This window comes from Neolamprologus brichardi, chromosome 17 (assembly GCF_056152115.1).
Source record: "Neolamprologus brichardi isolate AB-2024 chromosome 17, ASM5615211v1, whole genome shotgun sequence".
In the NCBI taxonomy this organism is placed as follows: domain Eukaryota; kingdom Metazoa; phylum Chordata; class Actinopteri; order Cichliformes; family Cichlidae; genus Neolamprologus; species Neolamprologus brichardi.
The window spans coordinates 3,188,280-3,209,147 of record NC_142120.1 but is presented as its reverse complement, the minus strand read 5'-3'; the positions used below and the strand labels follow the sequence as shown (position 1 = coordinate 3,209,147).

The 20,868-nt window shown below is 40.7% G+C and overlaps 1 protein-coding gene across 1 annotated transcript in view; it reads left to right on the top strand.

Annotated features, from left to right (window-relative positions):
* Positions 1-20,868, top strand: part of syn3 (synapsin III) — a 150,010-nt gene that overhangs the window by 120,846 nt on the left and 8,296 nt on the right. Inside the window, exons 8-11 of the mRNA XM_087830457.1 lie at positions 9,683-9,825; positions 10,474-10,548; positions 10,795-10,897; positions 18,640-18,771. Of these exons, the coding sequence (XP_087686583.1) occupies positions 9,683-9,825; positions 10,474-10,548; positions 10,795-10,897; positions 18,640-18,771 (453 nt within the window). The remainder of the gene's footprint in view (positions 1-9,682; positions 9,826-10,473; positions 10,549-10,794; positions 10,898-18,639; positions 18,772-20,868) is intronic.

Genomic DNA, 20,868 nt, shown 5'->3' with positions numbered 1-20,868 from the left:
GCGAACAAAATAGACGAGATCTTCCACACAAGGCTTGCTTTTCTTGCTTTTAATGAAGATCCTTTAAAGCCTTATCCTCTCTCAAGGCTTCTCCTTGCTATTTCTTATTTGTAACTGAAACATACAGAAAGTGAAAATAAATTGCTAGCTAATACACATCTTAATGACAAACTTACTGATTAGCCTAGCTTAACACGTGCGTTACATTAGCATCGCAGTTCACTCCAGGTAAACACATATAAACGTTGTTTCTGAACACATTAATACTCACAAAGACGAACGTTTCCCAAGGTACAAGCGTGTAGGGCACTCTTAGCGTGTACATAAACTCGTTCACTCTTTTAATACTGCCGAAGCACTTTCCACAGCATTAACGGAGAAAACACGTCAAAGATAGGTGAATGATTAGAGCGCTCCCTCGCTCCCATTCCCGCACATACAATGCAAAGATCGCTTGTGATAACGATGTCTCACTCTGAGCAAATTTTGAACCCAGACATTTTAACTGTTTTTAGCATGAATTACTTATAATATTTCTTAACTTTGAACTTATTTATCACCTTGCTTATGTAACTTAATCAGACTATGCACTAACTACTGACTTTTGACCAAAAGGCCTAACAGTTAGGAAAATATACCATTTGAAGAAAATAATACTAAAATACGCTATTTTTAAAAGGGTCTAAAATCACCTATGAGATGAAATTTAAATTAAATATAATATCCATGTCTTTTTTTTTTTTTGGTTGGTCTGAGGTTCAGACAGGAGGTCTGAAGCCTAAACTGCTGTCTGTTCTAGTTTTTACAGACATCTCTGTAAGGGTTCAAATCGGCCACAGTAGCCAAATTGCTCTTACAGTAAAGTTTTGAAGTGAGTACTGTGTTCCTGGGGTCAAACTAAGTTGATATCTAAGTGTTAACCTGGTGGACAAACAGTTTTAGTGCTTTGTTACACAATAGCCTGACTAACAGTTTCCAACCATTTACTGTGATTGCTGCATAGAAATAACTGGACTGATGCTAATCATCTCTGCTAAATACATAATGAGAAATGAACTGTGGCTATTTTGCGTATGTAATTTATTTATTTCAAGACATGGAGTCACACTCTTGACACAATGACATAATTCACACATTTAGCCTCTCCCCTTTCTCCCGTATTTAAATATACAAGGAGCGACACTTTCTTTATGTCTTTTTCCCTCGTCTGTGGGCTTGGTTTCCTGTTCAGAAGCCAGACATGCTATAGAATTTCCCATGAGCCTCATGGGGAACTTGGAAAGTCCTTTCAGACTAAGATCTTGCTTTGCCCCGCAGACCTCACAGAACTCAGAGAATGAACATAAAGGATTTAGGTCACTGCAATTTTATTTGCTTTTGAGAGAAAAACCCTTCAAGGTGGAGCAAAGAAATTGAATGTGCCAGCAACTCTCATATATTGATTATAAATAATACTAAAGTAGAACTTAACCACACTACACGTAGTACTCTACACTTTTGATTTTACCATTGCTAATACATAAAAGAAAAATAACTCCATTTATAACCGAAAACAGGAAGAAGGTGCTTTTGTTCTGAAATTAAAGCGCATATGCTTAAAAAGTAACACTAACTTTTCAAACAAAAATATAAAACAATCTTTGTTTTGTACATAAGAGTTTTGAAACAATAAAAAATGGCTTATTCTTTAGCTTGTTTATTTTGTACAGGCGAATAGCTAGCCAAGTTTCATAGTGCAATATGCAATGGCTACAGTGGTTCTCAATAAAAACACTGTATTTTTACAATATAGACTGTAAAATGATGAGATGTCTATATTTTGTGACATACAGTGGGGCAAAAAAGTATTTAGTCAGCCACCGATTGTGCAAGTTCCCCCACTTAAAATGATGACAGAGGTCAGTAATTTGCACCAGAGGTACACTTCAACTGTGAGAGACAGAATGTGAAAAAAAAATCCATGAATTCACATGGTAGGATTTGTAAAGAATTTATTCGTAAATCAGGGTGGAAAATAAGTATTTGGTCACCTCAAACAAGGAAAATCCCTGGCTCTCACAGACCTGTAACGTCTTCTGTAAGAAGCTTTTCTGTCCCCCACTCGTTACCTGTATGAATGGCACCTGTTTGACCTCATCATCTGTATAAAAGACACCTGTCCACAGCCTCAACCAGTCAGACTCCAAACTCCGCCATGGCCAAGACCAAAGAGCTTTCGAAGGACACCAGGAAAAGAATTGTAGACCTGCACCAGACTGGGAAGAGTGAATCTACAATAGGCAAGCAGCTTGGTGTGAAAAAATCAACTGTGGGAGCAATCATCAGAAAATGGAAGACATACAAGACCACTGATAATCTCCCTCGATCTGGGGCTCCACGCAAGATCTCATCCCGTGGGGTCAAAATGATCATGAGAACGGTGAGCAAAGATCCCAGAACCACACGGGGGGACCTGGTGAATGACCTGCAGAGAGCTGGGACCAAAGTAACAAAGGTCACCATCAGTAACACACTACAACGGCAGGGAATCAAATCCCGCAGTGCCAGACGTGTTCCGCTGCTGAAGCCAGTGCATGTCTAGGCCCGTCTGAAGTTTGCCAGAGAGCACATGGATGATACAGCAGAGGATTGGGAGAATGTCATGTGGTCAGATGAAACCAAAGTAGAACTTTTTGGTATAAACTCAACTCGTCGTGTTTGGAGGAAGAAGAATACTGAGTTGCATCCCAAGAACACCATACCTACTGTGAAGCATGGGGGTGGAAACATCATGCTATGGGGCTGTTTTTCTGCCAAGGGGACAGGACGACTGATCCGTGTTAAGGACAGAATGAATGGGGCCAAGTATCATGAGATTTTGAGCCAAAACCTCCTTCCATCAGTGAGAACTTTGAAGATGAAACGAGGCTGGGTCTTCCAACATGACAATGATCCAAAACACACCGCCCGGGCAACAAAGGAGTGGCTCCGTAAGAAGCATTTGAAAGTCCTGGAGTGGCCTAGCCAGTCTCCAGACCTCAACCCCATAGAAAATCTGTGGCGGGAGTTGAAAGTCCGTGTTGCTCGGCGACAGCCCCAAAACATCACTGCTCTTGAGAAGATCTGCATGGAGGAATGGGCCAAAATACCAGCTACTGTGTGTGCAAACCTGGTAAAGACCTATAGTAAATGTTTGACCTCTGTTATTGCCAACAAAGGTTATGTTACAAAGTATTGAGTTGTATTTTTGTTATTGACCAAATACTTATTTTCCACCCTGATTTACAAATAAATTCTTTACAAATCCTACCATGTGAATTCATGGATTTTTTTTTCACATTCTGTCTCTCACAGTTGAAGTGTACCTCTGGTGCAAATTACTGACCTCTGTCATCTTTTTAAGTGGGGGAACTTGCACAATCGGTGGCTGACTAAATACTTTTTTGCCCCACTGTATTGTTGGTTTTGAATGAAGACATATATAAATACAGAGTATTTATGTATATATCTGTATTTATATATGTGTATATTTCTACTCACATTCTGTAACTTCTGTCAGTGCTGTGCTATTGGAAACCGAATTTCCCGGAGGAACCCACCCAAGGCATTAATAAAGTTTTATCTAATCTAATCTAATCTAAGTCGTAACCTCTTAGGCTGAGTAGTAACTTGGAAGTGCTAGAAAACTGCAGTTCACTGATTGGCCACTTGAGGGCTCTGAAAGTGAATCCCTTGTTAAAATACCTAATTACATCCAGATGTAAAAAAAAATGGCTGAGGTAGTGGCAAGATTTTAGCTAAGGGACATTACAGTTTTAACTGACAGCTGATCACTGCTAGGCGTCACCTCTGCTAATTTAGAGTTAGTAAACTGGACCTCTCAACCACTTATTGTAAGAGAAATTCTCATGTTTTATTAGTTAAAGAGCAAATACCGCTGTATGTGTGTGTGTTGCTCTGTTGCATACATACAGTTTATTAATACATTTTGCCAAGCCTAACCAAGCCTTGCTAGCATTAGTTGAAAACTGACCACTTAACTTTCTTATTCAAATATGGCCAAGTCTGCCTCCACGAAAGCAACATGGCGGCAACCAAAAGTTCAATTTAAGGCTTTAGAAAGTGAAATGAGAAACGAGTGGTGACATCATGTTGGTGACATCCATCTTTTATGTACAGTTTATGGTTGGGACTCTTAAACTTTCAAAATGTTCATTAGCTAAAGTTGAAAGCCTTTGTAGCTTACTGTAGGTCAACATTTACACATTTTGTTTCTTTTTTTGCTAGTTTCTCAAACACATTATGCATATGCTGTATAATATATAATTGCTGAGGTTGTTCACCTTATGACCTTTTGGTAACTGATTTCAGACATTTACTGGAATGTAAATCAATATCCTTTGTATCCTTATTTTCCTATTATATTGTTTTATGTACTTTAATAATGAAGGCTTGTAGAGCAAGGCCACTTTTGACTCACAAACTAAGTGCTCAGCCAGACTAAAAAACAGGACGTTTTAGTGCACAAGCATATTAATAGATAAGACACAGAAAAGAGGAACTTTCCATATAAGCCATGTTTGAAACTGTGTGTGACGTCTGAAGTACAGAAATAACACCATATAAGACACATGTTGAGCTAAAAATGTTAGAGCTCTTGCAACTGGCGTTTGAGCTGTGCAGGGGTCTCTCTCTTCCGGAAGATGATTGAAAATGTTCATTAGCTAACAATAGAAAATCTACAGCTCAAAGTAACATTGCCATATTTTGTTTTGTTGGGTTGTCATAGGCAGTCTCCATTAATGAAACACACATTAATGACATCAGTTGAGGACAAATCATGTTGATATTACTGTGGTATTGTAATAGCAGTGTTTGTATATGTTTATCTGATTGCAGTTTACATTTTAACCCTTTAAGACCTACCATAGAACCAAGTCCGCCAGAGCTTATATTATATTTTTACATGCTGTGGAGCCATTTTTGGGAGCATTTCAAGTTGCTATACATCAATACAACCATTATAGCCCAGATTTTAATAATATGTATGCATTAAGTGCATAGTAATTACATAAATTGCAAGAAAGTGCAATAAACTACAACAAAAATTGAAAATCGTTTTTGTTTTTTTAACATATATTTCTAGTTAGAGAAATTTAAGAGGCTTATCCCTCAAAACTGTAAATACAAAAAAGTTGCACAAAATAGTTTCCCACCACAGGAAATTTATTTTGAGTGTCTTCATAGTTTTATTTTTGAAATACACCAATTTTTATATACTGCAGGAAAAAAATAAATATTATACTGCAGAATTGCAAAAAAGCAGCATATGCATCAAAATAAACTATTTCCAGCAGTGCAATATGAGTCCTAAGCATCCCAGAAACGACACAGAAAGTCATAAAGTCAAAGATAACTTTTAAAAACACCAGTATAGGCTCATGAGGCCCTGATCTGCCACCTGTGCTTACCCAAATACATCACAGTGAGAACTGAATGAACGTGAGTGTATCTAAAGTATTGCAAAAAGGGCAAAATAATATCTGCAAATTATGTCCTAAAAGAATGTACGTTCAGTACGTTTAGCATGTTGGTTCTCATGGCAAAGAGTGGAATTTGGTGTTTTAGCAATTTAGGGAAACTCTAACACAAACTAGGAGAAAGCTTAATAAAATACAAGCTATTTAGTGAATTCTTTAAAAACAACAACAACAACACACACATACTATGCATATTTTCCTTTATATATGAAGCACTGAATTTATTACCTTGTGTGGTGGGGCATGGTCTGCGGTGCTGCACGGACGCACCTGCACGGCATCCGCAATCACGCCCACCGTGTTAAAACACGGGGACTCAGTGGTTGGTGTGCGGTTGTGGTGGTGTGATGCAAATGTTAAATAAAGATGGCTGAAAACATGGATCTGTGGTCCCGTCGTGCCTTAATTCCACCACACCTACAAAGCACATTCTCTAGGTTTTCAGGTTTTCTTATGAAGCCTCACTTGGCCTGGTTTGACTGGATGCTAATGACAGCGAATGTTAATCTGAGCAGACACAGTTAGTATAATGTTACTGCATTAGATTGGGTTTTTATGTAATTTGGTTGTGCTGTGTTTACATAACATTTCTGCATGTCCAACACGTTCTCACTCCCAAAGCGTAACATTTTACGCTAGGTGACAAATCGTCAACATATTACGTTTTCGGCTACCCACCACGTTCCTAAATGACGACCTCGGAAAAATGAGGAAATATGAGAACCGTATGGACTCAATCTACACATGTTCGCTCTTTTTCTTCAAATCGCTTAGAAACACGCTATTTAACATCATTAAAGTCTTGCTTAAGCTCAGGAAAAAGGTTATGGTTAGGGCTAGGGATAAGGTTAGGTTTAGGGCTGGACTACAGGGCTGGAACGTCTATTACCGCCGGAGCGTCATTGCACTGGATTTCAGCCATAACCCGCCGCGTACCATAAGAACGCCGAAGGTCTCCTTTCGCGTTCCTCAGGAACGCCGCAGGACGTGACAAAACGTCGGCATGTTACGCCTCGGGAGTGAGAACGGGCTTGCATGTCACATATGGAGTAAAACTTACATGTCAATGTCTAAAGTTTGCTAACACTAGCTAGCAGTAGGCACTATAAGCTACCACTATGGTGGAAAACTTATGAGTAATGAAATGAGCAAAAGTTGGATTCAATGTTTTGCTTGAAAGAGGAAGAAGAGTTACTTTCTTTTAAAAAATGTCTGTATTGGCGCTTAATCGGTAAGGTGTCTTTTCAGGTTTTACAGTGATGTGACAGCTAACCATGTGATATTAACTTGTCTGGCATTATGAACATATGATACTGACGGGTCACGTGAAAAAGGCACAAGAAAATAATTCCCTGACTGGTTGCAAACAGTTTATGATGGGGCTGTCAACGTTAACGCATTAATGCGCATTAATCCATCGTCATGAGTAACGCAGTTAACATTTTTATTCAAATGAACCCATCTGGAGCGCAGACTGACTCAAAATCCCTGAAATGTCAATGTCAACGCATTTCGGGCAGTTTGTACAAACTTCGTCCATTCTGTGCTCCAGATGGGTTAATTGCATTAACAATGTTAATCGTGACAACGGATTCACGAGCGTTGACAGCCCTAGTTTATGACAGTCGCGAGGTGAAATTGGTCGGGAGACAGTTTCTAGCTACAACACCGCAAACCAGAATGGAGACCAACTTTGAAGGAGAATGTTCTTTGTTTCCCGTTTGTGTCACAGCTTCACAAGTTTGGCAAGTTAGTCAGTTAGCAAACGTTTGCAGACATGTCTGTGCCTTCCTTGCAAACTATAGGCGACCACAGCGGTCTGCTAGTGACCAAAGTGGTTTAAAAAAAAATAAGTTTTTTGGTGCAGCACTCGCTTTGTGACCAGTTTTACCTAGCAACAGCAAGCAACCTCCAAGAAGCCTCAACCACTCAGGGAATAGACATTTTTAACACCGAAAACAATAGTTAAATAAGATTTTGGTTACTTCTTCGATCGTGGCTCAAGAGTTGGGAGTTCGCCTTGTAATCAGAAGGTTGCCGGTTCGAGCCCGGCTCGGACAGTCTCGGTCGTTGTGTCCTTGGGCAAGACACTTCACCTACCGCCTGGTAGGGCTGGTGTTGGCCAGAGGGGCCGATGGCGCGATATGGCAGCCTCGCTTCTGTCAGTGCGCCCCAGGGCAGCTGTGGCTACAACTGTAGCTTGCCTCCACCAGTGTGTGAATGTGTGTGTGAATGGTGGATGACTGGGTGTGTAAAGCGCTTTGGGGTCCCTAGGCGGGACTAGTAAAAGTGCTATACAAATACAGGCCATTTACCATTCTTCGTCTTTTCTAATTAGCTGTTCATGACTATAAACACAGTTTAACTCAACCATGTCTAGTCTTAAACATGTTCATTCTTTTAATACAGTACACCCACTAATAGCAAGCACAAGCACCCTGTACGTGTATTTTAGTGAAGGTCTTGGAATAAAATGTGCTTAAAGCTAACAGAGAAGCTAACATCACACAGTTAAAATCCATAATTTCCTTAACGACCAGCAAGGCATTAGTTGTGTTGTTGTTTTCTAAAATCTGATATGGATCCCAAGGATATGCTCTAAGAAAATACATGTTTTTTTTAATCTGTTGGCTTATTTGAAGCTATTTCGTAGTCTGCCTTGTAAGCTCATTTTAGAAACTCACTGATTTAGCGTCAGCGACATATGTGGGTTTTGACAAGCACGCTCATTATGTAATTACCCATCAAAGTGACAACACTGTTTATGTGACCACATTCACCATCAAAGCTGCCCACCCGTCTTTAAAAAATTAAAATTTACTTTTATTGTTCTGGTGTCATTGGTGTCACTCTTTTGCGGATTTTCCTTATTTCTTTTCCTATTGACGTTTTTTTGTGTTCATTTTCTGAAGGTGGGTTGCAACATTTGAAAACAAAACAAAATCTCCTTGGGATTTCTTTGTTCCACCCAGACAACTTGTCCTTAGTTTTTACTAGTTTGGGGGATTTGAAAGTGCATTAAAGTAAAACTCTTATAAACACACAATTAAACTGTTGCTTAAGACCTCACAAATTGTTGCATGTAGACACAAGTGTCTTGTGCCTTGCCTTTGCAGAACCTCTTTTATCTCTCTTTGAAGCACATTACAAAGAAATAGGAGTGTGGGCTAACCCATCAGTGCCATAGCAACAAACTGAACCATTTCGACACTATGTATGACTATGTTGGCTGGTTTTTTACCCTGTCGATGTATATAAAGGGACTTCTTGACTAATGGATATGCAACTGTTTAGTCCACAGAATCATCTAAAGCCTTCTATATATTACCATTTGCGGAAAACTTAGTGCCCCAGTGTAAACACAGAAACAGACTTTGTTTATGGTACACACCATTTCAGCATGGAAAATGGTTGCGTTTAGATGTGCTATTTGAAGAACAGAAAAACAGAAGACGAAACCCCCGAGGAAACATCAACCTCCTGTTTTCCTTATCTGGTTTGTGTTTTATCATGACGGAAGCGCAATGTTCCCATCGCTTCCTCTGTGATGGTGCTAGTGAGAGGGATGGTGATGAGTGAGCGGATGCTCTGCACTGACTCGTTTGGTGCCTGAGACAAGAAAACTCGTAGCCGCACAATAACGTTGGCGATTGATGTGACTCTCTTAGGATGCCCAGTTTCCCATTGGAAGCACACCTCATTAATCTTTGTATCAACATAAATTACAATAATAATACCACTCAACAAGAAACAGAGTATGAGAGCCTTAGTTTCCTACAAATGGCCCTCAGTGGTATTTATCACTGGAGGAAGATATTTGTTTCCTCTGTATTTTACGCTGTCACACCTCATTGTTACCTAATAATCTCACGGTGAAATTGAAAAATTGCTTTGAATTATATGATATAAACATGTTGTGTGTCGATAGGCTCCCATTGCATCATTTCCCTCTTAGTCTGCGTCTGCAGTCTACTGTTTAATAACTGGGAAAGAGGTGATGTAGTTTCAAAGCCGCCCCCGGCAATGTTTCCATACGTGGACCCCTCATTATCCAGCTTGTGTACAAGTGTGAAATTCCTGTGGGATTTTAAAGCAGCCGCTGCCAGTTTCAGCAGCGTCCTTTGTAATTAGCTGCCCGCTAACAAGTGGCGTCTCTCCTGCAGATTAAAGTCGAAAACCAACAGGACTTCCAGGACATCACCAGCGTGGTGGCTCTGGCAGGGACCTACGCCACCACCGAGCCGTACATCCAGTCCAAGTACGATATCAGGATCCAGAAGATCGGCAGCAACTACAAAGCTTACATGTAAGGTGTTTTTTATTGGCTTGCTGCAACCAACTTCTGGTGGCTGTTGGTGGCATTGCAGGTGAATTTGATGGCAAACATTTTAAGCGTTTTAGCAGGTTAATGGTAGCAAGGCATGTGGAGCCAGTGGGAAATGAAGGCCTCTCATAAAGCATCATCTGGAAAATAAACAGTTTCACCAATAATGGCAAATTATATGTTAAAGTAGCACTTTTCTTGGATTCCAGGCAGTTTTCAGCATTAATGCCTTGATTTTCATGGCCTCATGCCCCAGCTCCACCCATCTGGAAGCCATAGACATTCCTGTCAGCCAAGGATATTACAACAAAGAATTTGTGCTCAACCTTTTAGCTTTCAAGACTGTATCTGAACAATTGCTCAACCGAAATCGGAGAGGGGGGGCAAAGTAGCCAAGCCTTATCTCATCGTATTTTTTTCCCTGCCCTCACCATTAAACTGTGTTTTTGATTGGCTTTCACACAAACATTATCTAGGTGTGGATGGTCATCATTGATGAACTGATGATAGCTTCCCCCTTGAGGGGGAAAAGCAAACGTTGGGAGCGATTAACTGTTGCTGGAGCATTTTAGCTTGTTTTTTGCAGAAATATGAATTCATTTCCTGATGCCCCCCCCCTCCCCCCTTCAGGAGAACATCCATTTCTGGTAACTGGAAGGCCAACACAGGTTCTGCCATGCTGGAACAGATCGCAATGACTGACAGGTGAGCTGGTTCAGAGATTTTCTTGGAAAAATGCAGATCTGTTAAGTACACTGAATCATTCAGACATCTGTGTTCAATTGAATACACCGGCACTACTTTTAAGCATGAATCTGATTATCTCATTGTCCAAAAGTCTTGGAAGCCTTTCCTGACATTTATAGCTGTTAAATCCATTCTTCCTTTAATGATATCTGTAGTGATTATTGGGGTTTTAAACAGTCAGCTGTTTGCGTCCCTGTGCTTCAGATATCGTATGTGGATAGACTCCTGCGCTGAGATGTTTGGGGGCCTCGACATCTGTGCTGTGAAGGCCGTGCATGGAAAAGACGGGAATGACTATATTATCGAGGTCAGTGTGTTTTCATCTACAGCTCCAGGGAGAGTTTCAGGAAACAGGGGCTGAAACTTGCTCTTTCATTGCATTAGAGTGTATTTTAGATAAATAAGATCTGTCATAATGTTTCATGAGAATATTGCAGGACATTTGCAAACATAACGGTTAACCAGCAGTTAGATCACTTCTCAGCAGCATCACAAGGCTAAAGCAGTTTGTGTAAGCGTTACCTTGGATTCATTCTCTTTCCCTGCTGATAATACTTTTCATATCATGGGTGAAAGTCAACCGGGAAGGGTGTAACCAGACTTGCTGGCACATGATCTTCACAGCCTTGAAAGAACGATTAGTCTGCAGACCAAACACAGGCAGCTGAATGAAAACAACATCAGGAGTCAGCGGTTTGACTCACTTCATCTTCTAATCTGGTCTGTTTGTTTGAGTCTGCTGGTAAAGTTTGGCAGTGGAAGTTTAGCTTGCAGTTTGTAGACAAATAAAACTGTCATGGCGTGACTTGACGCGACCAGTTTGGTTGGAGGTTTGGGCTTTCGATGTGATGAGTGTGGCAGTAACAGTGCCTGGGACGGGGTTTCCACTGGGGTCACTAGAGGTTCACTGGTCTGTATCTGTTTATACAGCATATAACATATGTTACACATAAGCATGCTTTAAAGGTGCAGTCTGCGGGGTTTTAGTTTCATTTAAGAGGGGCCAAAAAAAGAAGGTGGAACTCATAAATATACATCGATGAGTGTGTAATTGTCTGAATGCAGATGCCTCGTGTGTCTGAAAATTTCAGAACATATCTTTACTTGTTCAGATTTATGAGACTCACCTTGATCATCTGGGTTTTTGAAGTGCACTCAAGCACTTTATCCTATTTAAGATTTATACTATTTAACATTCACGTGCCAATAGATGCATCAGAGATCAACCTGGGGGTCGTATCATGCCTGCACCCTGCAGACTGGAACAGCCAAGGATGGAAAATACAATCTGACATGGCAACGGTTAGCGTAGCAACAAATCTATGTTGCTATCATTGTCTATTAGATTAGTTGGATAGATAGATTTTTTCCAATAATGACATGAGAATTATAATTCATTTATTTAGAATATGTGTTATGGGGCTTTATGGGTCAACTCACTTTATTTATTACTATTAAATAAAGAAAATCATTTAATAATTACGCACACACGCCATCTCCAGCAGCCTCACAGGTCTCACAGCCCCAACAGAAGGAATAACTTGCACATATATGTTACTATGATGAGCTTCCCTGGAACTCGCACTTTCTGTATGTCTTACTTTTGTTCCACTCCAATAATTAATGCTTATTGATTCTAATCAAAGTTGTCAGTTTATTTATTTCTCTTTTTTATATTTGATTTCTGTCCTTTTTAAAAAATATCTGTTTATATAAAATCGTAAATACATTACTCAGAAATGCACATTTTCCTTTAACAATTATTCCCAGGGGTGACGCAAGAGACAAATAGTTGTGTGCAATCAGTTTTGTTTTTAGAGCAGCTTCCTATGCCTTCAAGTCTGAGGAAATGAGCCAGTCTGGACATCTGAAATGCCCAAACTTAGGATCAGAACATGACATCACTCTGGTGACTATCTGTGTGCTGGGAGAGAGCGGTTGTGAGAAAGCAAAAAAGACCTCAAACTATCCCAGGAAGTATCTATCAGCTCCCCGGGGGCGTGTAGTCTCAGTACTAGGCTGCTACGACAGAGAAACCCATGACACAGTCAAGTAGCAATGTTTCCTGACAAGCATTACTTCCTCCTCCTTTACTCCAACCCTAGATGGAATTTAATTAAGTGCGACGTTGAAGAGCTGTCGGCCGTCAGAAACTGTTTTCTTTCTTTCTGTTTTTTTGCGTCAGAACAAAGACAGCAGCCGTAACACCTCACCCTAATGCACAGCAATGAGCTACTCAGAAGCACTTCATTAACACATTACTGCAGCTGGTGTCAACATGAGGCAAACTCCAGCTTGTGTCACTTCACTGGAAAATGTATAGATAATAGGGGTGCAGTATTGTTATGTAACATGACACCACAGCGTTTGACAAAATGACATGACAGAAAGTATTTTATATACACAGCTGATCTGACAGGATGTGTCAGCCACATGACATGAAGTAAAACGGCTGTGCTGGTGTAGTCAGTGTCAGTCAGTCCATCTCTTTGGGTAAGACTGTGACGATTGTTGCAGACCAATCAAAACACGTCCCATAGCAACGGCACTCCCTAGTGGCAGAAGCCTCACCACACCACAAAAGTGTGGCTTGAGTAACACAACAACGACCAAACACTCAATGAATGCCAGATCCCAGCGCAGCTGTGCATCCATGAGGCTTCCCATCCCACAACCCACAGGGCCCAGAAGACCCGCCGTCAGATTTTGGTTGCGCGTCCCCAAAGGACACTTGCTGAAGTCCCGGCACATGGGGAGCCTACACAATAGCAGGCACATAATACTATAAAGAAACTTTATTTAATTTAGCACGTGTAAATTCAACAGACTTTACATAAAAGGTAGGTCTACGATGCCTTAACCCTTTAAAACCGGTCAGAGCGGACACGCTCCGTTTTGCGCAACTATTTTTAAATCCCGGTAGCTCTGCAACCACGTAAGCTAGCACAATATTTTTTTTGCATATGAAACCTGAGGAGTTATACTTACATCTTATGCCATCAGTTTGTCCTCGGTCACAGTTTCCTTCCACATATAGCTTTGCAAAAACTGCATAAAAAGCGCTTGCAGCAACAAAAACATAATATTCCAGAAACACCCTTTGCCGATCCGATCAGCTGTTCATAACACTTCCTACATTGAACTATTGCATGTCTGCCATGACCTGCCGGAAACCGGAAGTGACGTCATTTCGCGGAAATGTAGTTTGTTTTTTTTTACCATCAGGGCCTCATGAGCCTATACTGGTGTTTTTAAAAGTTATCTTTGACTTTATGACTTTCTGTGTCGTTTCTGGGATGCTTAGGACTCATATTGCACTGCTGGAAATAGTTTATTTTGATGCATATGCTGCTTTTTTTTGCAAATTTGCATTATAATATTTATTTTCGTTTTTCCTGCAGTGTATAAAAATTGGTGTATTTCAAAAATAAAACTATGAAGACACTCAAAATAAATTTCCTGTGGTGGGAAACTATTTTGTGCAACTTTTTTGTATTTACAGTTTTGAGGGATAAGCCTCTTAAATTTCTCTAACTAGAAATATATGTTAAAAAAACAAAAACGATTTTCAATTGTTTTGTAGTTTATTGCACTTTTTTGCAATTTATGTAATTACTATGCACTTAATGCAGACATATTATTAAAATTTAGGCTGTAATGGTTGTATTGATGTATAGCAACTTGAAATGCTCCCAAAAATGGCTCCACAGCATGTAAAAATATAATATAAGCTCTGGCGGACTTGGTTCTATGGTAGGTCTTAAAGGGTTAAGGCAAGAAAAACAACAAAACTTTCTAAGTCTTTGAGATTATCAGTACAAAAAACTTTTTTAAATTACAATGTCAAATGTAATATTTTTCTACTGGTCCACAGAAAAAAATAAACGTTTTTGTATTTTTAAATATGAATATACTTCATACATTTATTATATTATACTTGTATGTATGCATTTGATTTTAATATAAATCTGCAAAATAATGTTAGCAAAACTTAAAGGGCTAATGTTATGCCTAATAACGATTAGAACATTATTGGCCTAATCGTAAGAAAATACCATTATATTACAGATTCAGCCATCGGGAGTGACTTTATCTGTTGACCGAGATATTTCAGATATTGTACCAACAGCACACATGTTGCTATCTTGAAGCTAAAGTTGTTTTCCCAGTATGGATGACCCTCTGACCAGCCCTGAACTTCAACTGCACCATCATTTTCAACGAGCACATTTCACTTTTGCTCTGTAAACATTTGCCATGCAGCCCGATATTGTCCCGAAAACACAAACCTTTGCTGCTTAGTAAAAGTACAGGACAACACCTCTGTGTTCCAGTGGTGAAAGAACTACAGCAGATCCAGTCTTCTGTTAGATGACTCTGTATCCTAATAAATCAGCAGGGTGGATCCCGCTTTAGCTTGCCACCGCACGCCGTTTGAAGTGGGGCCTGGCCGTCTTTTACCAGGCCTGCATTCAGTCCCCTGTGGTAATGACTCAACTGGCCAAAACACCGTGCCACACCCGACCTCGCTGCCAAATCCTAGCCAAGAAGCTGGGTACACACAAAAAGGGGGGGCTTTAAAGGGTTTGGGAAGTGGTTCTGTGCAGAACAGAGAGATCCCAAACAGCTGTGAAAAACAAAGAAAATGAGTGGAAAAGACGAATAGTTTGGGTGTCCTCAGTTTGTTATAGGCGTTCTTAGAGGCTCTTTTAAATAAAGCTTTTGATTTGCTTTCAATTTTTTGCCATCAAATGTGGATTTTTTTTAATTAATTTAGATTGTGCCACAAAAGAAACAGCCCTGTAATGATATGCAAAAAAGCTTTAAATTAATAAGAAATAAAATAGATGAATTTAAACCTACAACTGCCTTTGGGTGCTCTCTTCCTTGCTGGGTGTAGTTTCAGTCCGAGTTTCTGTAGAGCAGTGCACTCTTGGTTTCTTGTATTACGCAAAGAAATCATTCAGTCACTCCAACTTTATTAACTGACTCTCAGAACATCACATATAGTAAGCGCCAAAATCTCCACCCCAGCACTTCCCTTCAACTTGGGTGTGAGTGGAGCCACCTGGTGGTCCGCCACAATCTTACACTTTGGTCCGTTTGCTGTACTAAGACGGCTTTTGTAGTTTTGCCTCTGTATACCACTACAGTGGATCTTAAATCGGATAGTTAATATGGAATTGAAATGCTGTATTTCCAGGGGTTTTACAAAATTATTAGATGAAGTTTTCAGGATTTATATTTTTATGCAAATCCCCCATTTTCAGAATCTTAACAAATAATTGGACAGTTGACTGAAAAGCTGTTTCAGGGCGAGGTCAGGCCTGTTCCCTTGTTTTGGAGTAACCAAATCAAAAATCTACCCTTCTAAATTATTTACATTGGGAGAAGCAGCTTCACCATAGCGCTCAAGCCAAGAACACACGCAAGTGATGATGTGCAAACCACTGGTTACACTCATAGACAGTATAAAACATGAACTTAGCCATAGTTTCTGGTCCTGGTCTTGTTTTGGAGCATCTAGTTGAACATTTCCCCGTTGCAATTTTTGCAACATAGAAACACTGTGGATCAGACGGTGAAACTGGCGAACGGTTTGTTATTGAAAACTCCTTCGCTGGCGATGTGTCGATTCTGTACCATAACTAATCCTCAATTTTTGGAACCAAAATTTACAAAAAAGACTTCAGTATGGCCCAAAACAAGTGAACGAGCCAGCAGGAAAGTGTTTACGGAGCCATTTCTTCTTTTTGCAGCCATAGCGATCACCATATGATAACCTTAAACAGATTGCAGGTCTTAGACGCCAAGTTTTGTTGCTCTGGAAACTACCTCCATGTTCTATACCAGGGGTCGCCAACTCCAGGCCTCGAGGGCTGATGTCCTGCAGGTTTTAGATGTGTCCTTGATCCATCACAGCTGATTCAAATGGCTAAATAACCTCCTCAACATGTCCTGAAGTTCTCCAGAGGCCTGGGAATGAACTAATCGTTTGATTCAGGTGTGTACAGGGTGAGATCTAAAACCTGCAGGGACACCGGCCCTCGAGGCCTGGAGTTGGGGACCCCTGTTATATACTATGGCTACACTCAAGATCAAGAAGGCCAGATTAAAAAACTTGTACTGTTCTGAAAAGATTAACTTGTAAAAGAATGATGGGAGAAAAAGCGACCACATCGTCAGTCAAACATGGTGGAGGCGGTGTTATGGTATGGACAGCTGTTTGAAAAAAGCCTAAAGAACAACTCTAGCCTGTGTGAAAACAACAAGTGGCTGCTCTGCATCGTACCCCAATCACCCTGAACCGGTCGGAGCAGCTGGTTGCGCCTCCATGAGCCTGGATCTGCAGGTTTCCTCCTGTTAAGTGTAAAATTTTCCCTCCCACTGTCATGAGTGCTTGCTTAAAAGAGGTCGTTTGATTTTTGTTTGTTTCTCTACATTGTTGTAGGCTCTTTACCTTGCAATATAAAGCACCTTAAGGCGACTGTTGTGAATTGAAGTGAGTTAAGTCTTTGCCTGCATCAGTATCTTGTGCCATAATAAGTCGCATTCATTTGAATCTAAGCAAACACCAAGTGTGTGCTAAGTGTACAGACACTATCTCTACTTTTAAGATTAGGCTTAAAACTTTCCTTTTTGCTAAAGCATATAGTTAGGGCTGGACCAGGTGACCCTGAATCCTCCCTTAGTTATGCTGCAATAGACGTAGGCTGCCGGGGGATTCCCATGATGCATTGAGTTTTTCCTTTCCAGTCACCTTTCTCACTCACTATGTGTTAACAGACCTCTCTGCATTGAATCATATCTGTTATTAACCTCTGTCTCTCTTCCACAGCATGTCTTTATCCTGTCTTCCTTCTCTCACCCCAACCAATCACAGCAGATGGCCCCGCCCCTCCCTGAGCCTGGTTCTGCTGGAGGTTTCTTCCTGTTAAAAGGGAGTTTTTCCTTCCCACTGTCGCCAAAGTGCTGCTCATAGGGGGTCATATGATTGTTGGGTTTTTCTCTGTATCTATGAAGCGCCTTGAGGCGACTTTTGTTGTGATTTGGCGCTATATAAATAAAATTGAATTGAATTGAATTAAAAATTGGACTAAAGAACATTTTTGGGATTTAACTGATACCACTAATAAAAACAACTTCAGCCACAGAGAGCTCCAGTACAGTCTAATCTCTGCCTGGCATATGCTGTGTACCAGAGGATAAGCACACACACGCACACGCACATGCATGCCTGCTGATGTGTTTACAGCCTGCAGCTGGGGTGCGGTGCAGCAGCTTCTTCCACCATGATGGGCATCTACATCCTAGCCAGCAGCAGCAACACTCCTTTGCTCCTGTTTGTTTTGGTTTTTAGGGAGGAGGACAGCAGGTCTCTGAGCCTCATGAGGCCTGTGGTTCTGCAGCACACATGGACCTGCATGTGAGCTCAAGTGCTGGGAAAAAACATTTTTCCTTGTTTGTTTTTTTTCTTTTTTGATTATTTAAATTATTTGTGTGGCAATGGGTTTGGTCTATGCCCTTCAAAGTCATGCCCCAGCAACATAATATTTACAGATGGAGTCGCTTTTTTTGCAGATCACTGGAAATTCTAACTTTGGCTTCTTGTGTGTGTTCAGATAAACCTATTTAGTTTATCCAGAGCTTAACTAAGAAGCCTGTGAGCCGTCAAAATGAAACTGTTGTAAAGCTTATATGAACACACATATAGAGAATAAACTAAAGCATCTTTTTTTACTTCTGTTTATGTGATTTATTGCCAGAGCACCAAAGACCTCCTGAGAAGACAGAAACTTGCAGTTTTCGTCACACACTTCTTTGTATCCTCCAAACTGTGGTTGCCACAGGGCTGTAAAGCTTGTTTCTGACCCCAACAAACATGTGATCTACACTAAATGACTCATCACGTGTGTCCACACACAGTCTTATCACGAATATCACTTGAGGGTCAGAGTAGAGGAATTCTGAATAAGAGGTAACATCCTGCCATCTAGTGGGGGAATTGTAACACTTCAGCTGAGGTCTGTTTGTTTTCTGTCTTTGCAGGTGATGGACAGTTCAATGCCTCTGATTGGCGAGCATGTGGAGGAGGATAAGCAGCTGATCACAGAGCTGGTCATCAATAAGATGGCCCAGGTGCTGCTGGGAGTTTCCATGCCTCAGCCTTCAACTGTTAAGGTACAAAAAGCTTTCAAACAAGCCACTACTGCTACTGTAGCTCACTTTTTTCACAGTACCAGAGAGTAATAAAAACTGCTACTAATTACAAAACTTTGTTACCACTTCTACCAATAATGCTAATAAAATTTTCTACTATGGATACTTATTATCAGGTCTGTTAATTAATAATTTTGTCACTGATGATCACTATAACGCTCACAGTTTTACCAACTGCAGTGACTACTGTTGGAGTAGCACTGTAATAAAAGCAGTGCTTGTATGGCCAGATTTTCACCTGTATTCACACTGATAATTTTTTTCAGAAATAAAAAACTTAAAATGCACTTTTCCAAATTATTACACACACAGAGTTTCAAAGATTTTATAGGTTGTAGAGAATTGAAAATGGTCATTCAGTTTTTATCATTTAAGGCGACTGGCAAGAGTAAAATCTTTTCTTTCGAGGCAGCACCTTGAAACAGTGATCCATGCTTTTGTTTCTTCCCGCCTGGACGACTGTAACTCACTTTATGTGGGGGTCAGTCAGTCGTTGCTCTCACGTCTGCAGCTGGTTCAAAATGCGGCTGCACGACTCCTAACAGGAACTCGAAAAAGAGAGCATATAACCCCCGTGCTAGCCTCTCTGCACTGGCTGCCTGTGTCTTTTAGAGTTCATTTTAAAATTATTATGTTTGTTTTTAAATGCCTCCACAGTCTTGCCCGCCTTACCTCTCTGAGCTTCTTCATCCCCACACACCCTGTCGGTCTCTCAGGTCAGCTGACCAGCTGCTCCTGGAGGTACCGAGATCCAGGAGGAAGCTCAGAGGGGGCGGGGCCTTCTCTATTGTGGCTCCAAAATTATGGAATAAATTGCCCGTGCACGTTAGAGAGGCCCCTTCACTGTCCACTTTTAAATCACGTCTTAAAACCCACTTTTATTCCTTGGCTTTTAACCTCAGTGAGACTTGGTTTCTCTTTTAATTGAAGTAGTTATTTAATTAATGATTTCACTCTTCTTTTATTTGGTTTTTACTTATATCTCATGTAATTTTATTTCACAGTTCCAATGTACAGCACTTTGTGTCAGCTGTGGTTGTTTTAAAGTGCTTTATAAATAAAGTTGATGATGATGATGATTTGTTGAATTTGCAGCATTAGTAGATCAATTTCACTGAAATCAAAAGCTATTTCAATCAAAAACATCTTAACGGGTCAAGTTACATATGAACATAGGAGCCCTTATTTGATAGCAGTTTTACAATTCTTGCATCCATGGAACTTGTGAGTTTTTGGAAAGTTTCTACTTGAATGTCTTTGCAGGATGTCAGAATAGCCTCCCAGAGCTGCTGTTTGGATGTGAACTGCCTCCCACCCTCATAGTTTTTTGCTTGAGGATGCTCCAAAGGTTCTCAGTAGGCTTGAGGTCAGGGGACCAGACCATGAGTTCCTCTGCTTTTATGCCGATAGCAGCCAAGGATGCAGAGGTGTTCCTTGTAGCATGAGATGGTGCATTGTCTTGCATGAAGATGGTTTTGTTGCAGAAGGCACAGTTCTTCTCTTTCTACCATGGAAGAAAGTGGACAGTCAGAAACTCCACATACTTTGCAGGGGTCATTTTCACACCTTCAGGGACCCTAAAGGGGCCGACCAGCTTTCTCCCCGTGATTCCGGCTCAAAACATGTCTCCACCAACTCCTCGCTGACGACGCAGCCTTGTTGGGACATGGTGGCCGTCCACCACTGCATCCATCTGGACCATCCAGGGTTGCACTGCACTCATCAGTGAACACGACTGTTTGAAAATTAGCCTTCATGTAGTTCTGGGCCCACTGCAGCCATTTCTGCTTGTGAGCATTGGTTAGGGGTGGCCGAATAGAAGGTTTATGCACAACTGCAAGTCTCTGGAGGATCCTACACCTTGATGTTCGCAGGGCTCCAGAGGCACCAACAGCTTGAAATATGTGTTTGCTGCTTTGTGATGGCCTTTTAGCAGCTGCTCTCTTAATCTGATGTATTTGTCTGACAGAAACCTTCATCATTGTGCCTTTATCTGCACGAACCCATGTGTGCTCTGACTCAGCCACAAATCTCTTAACATTATGGTGATCACGCTTA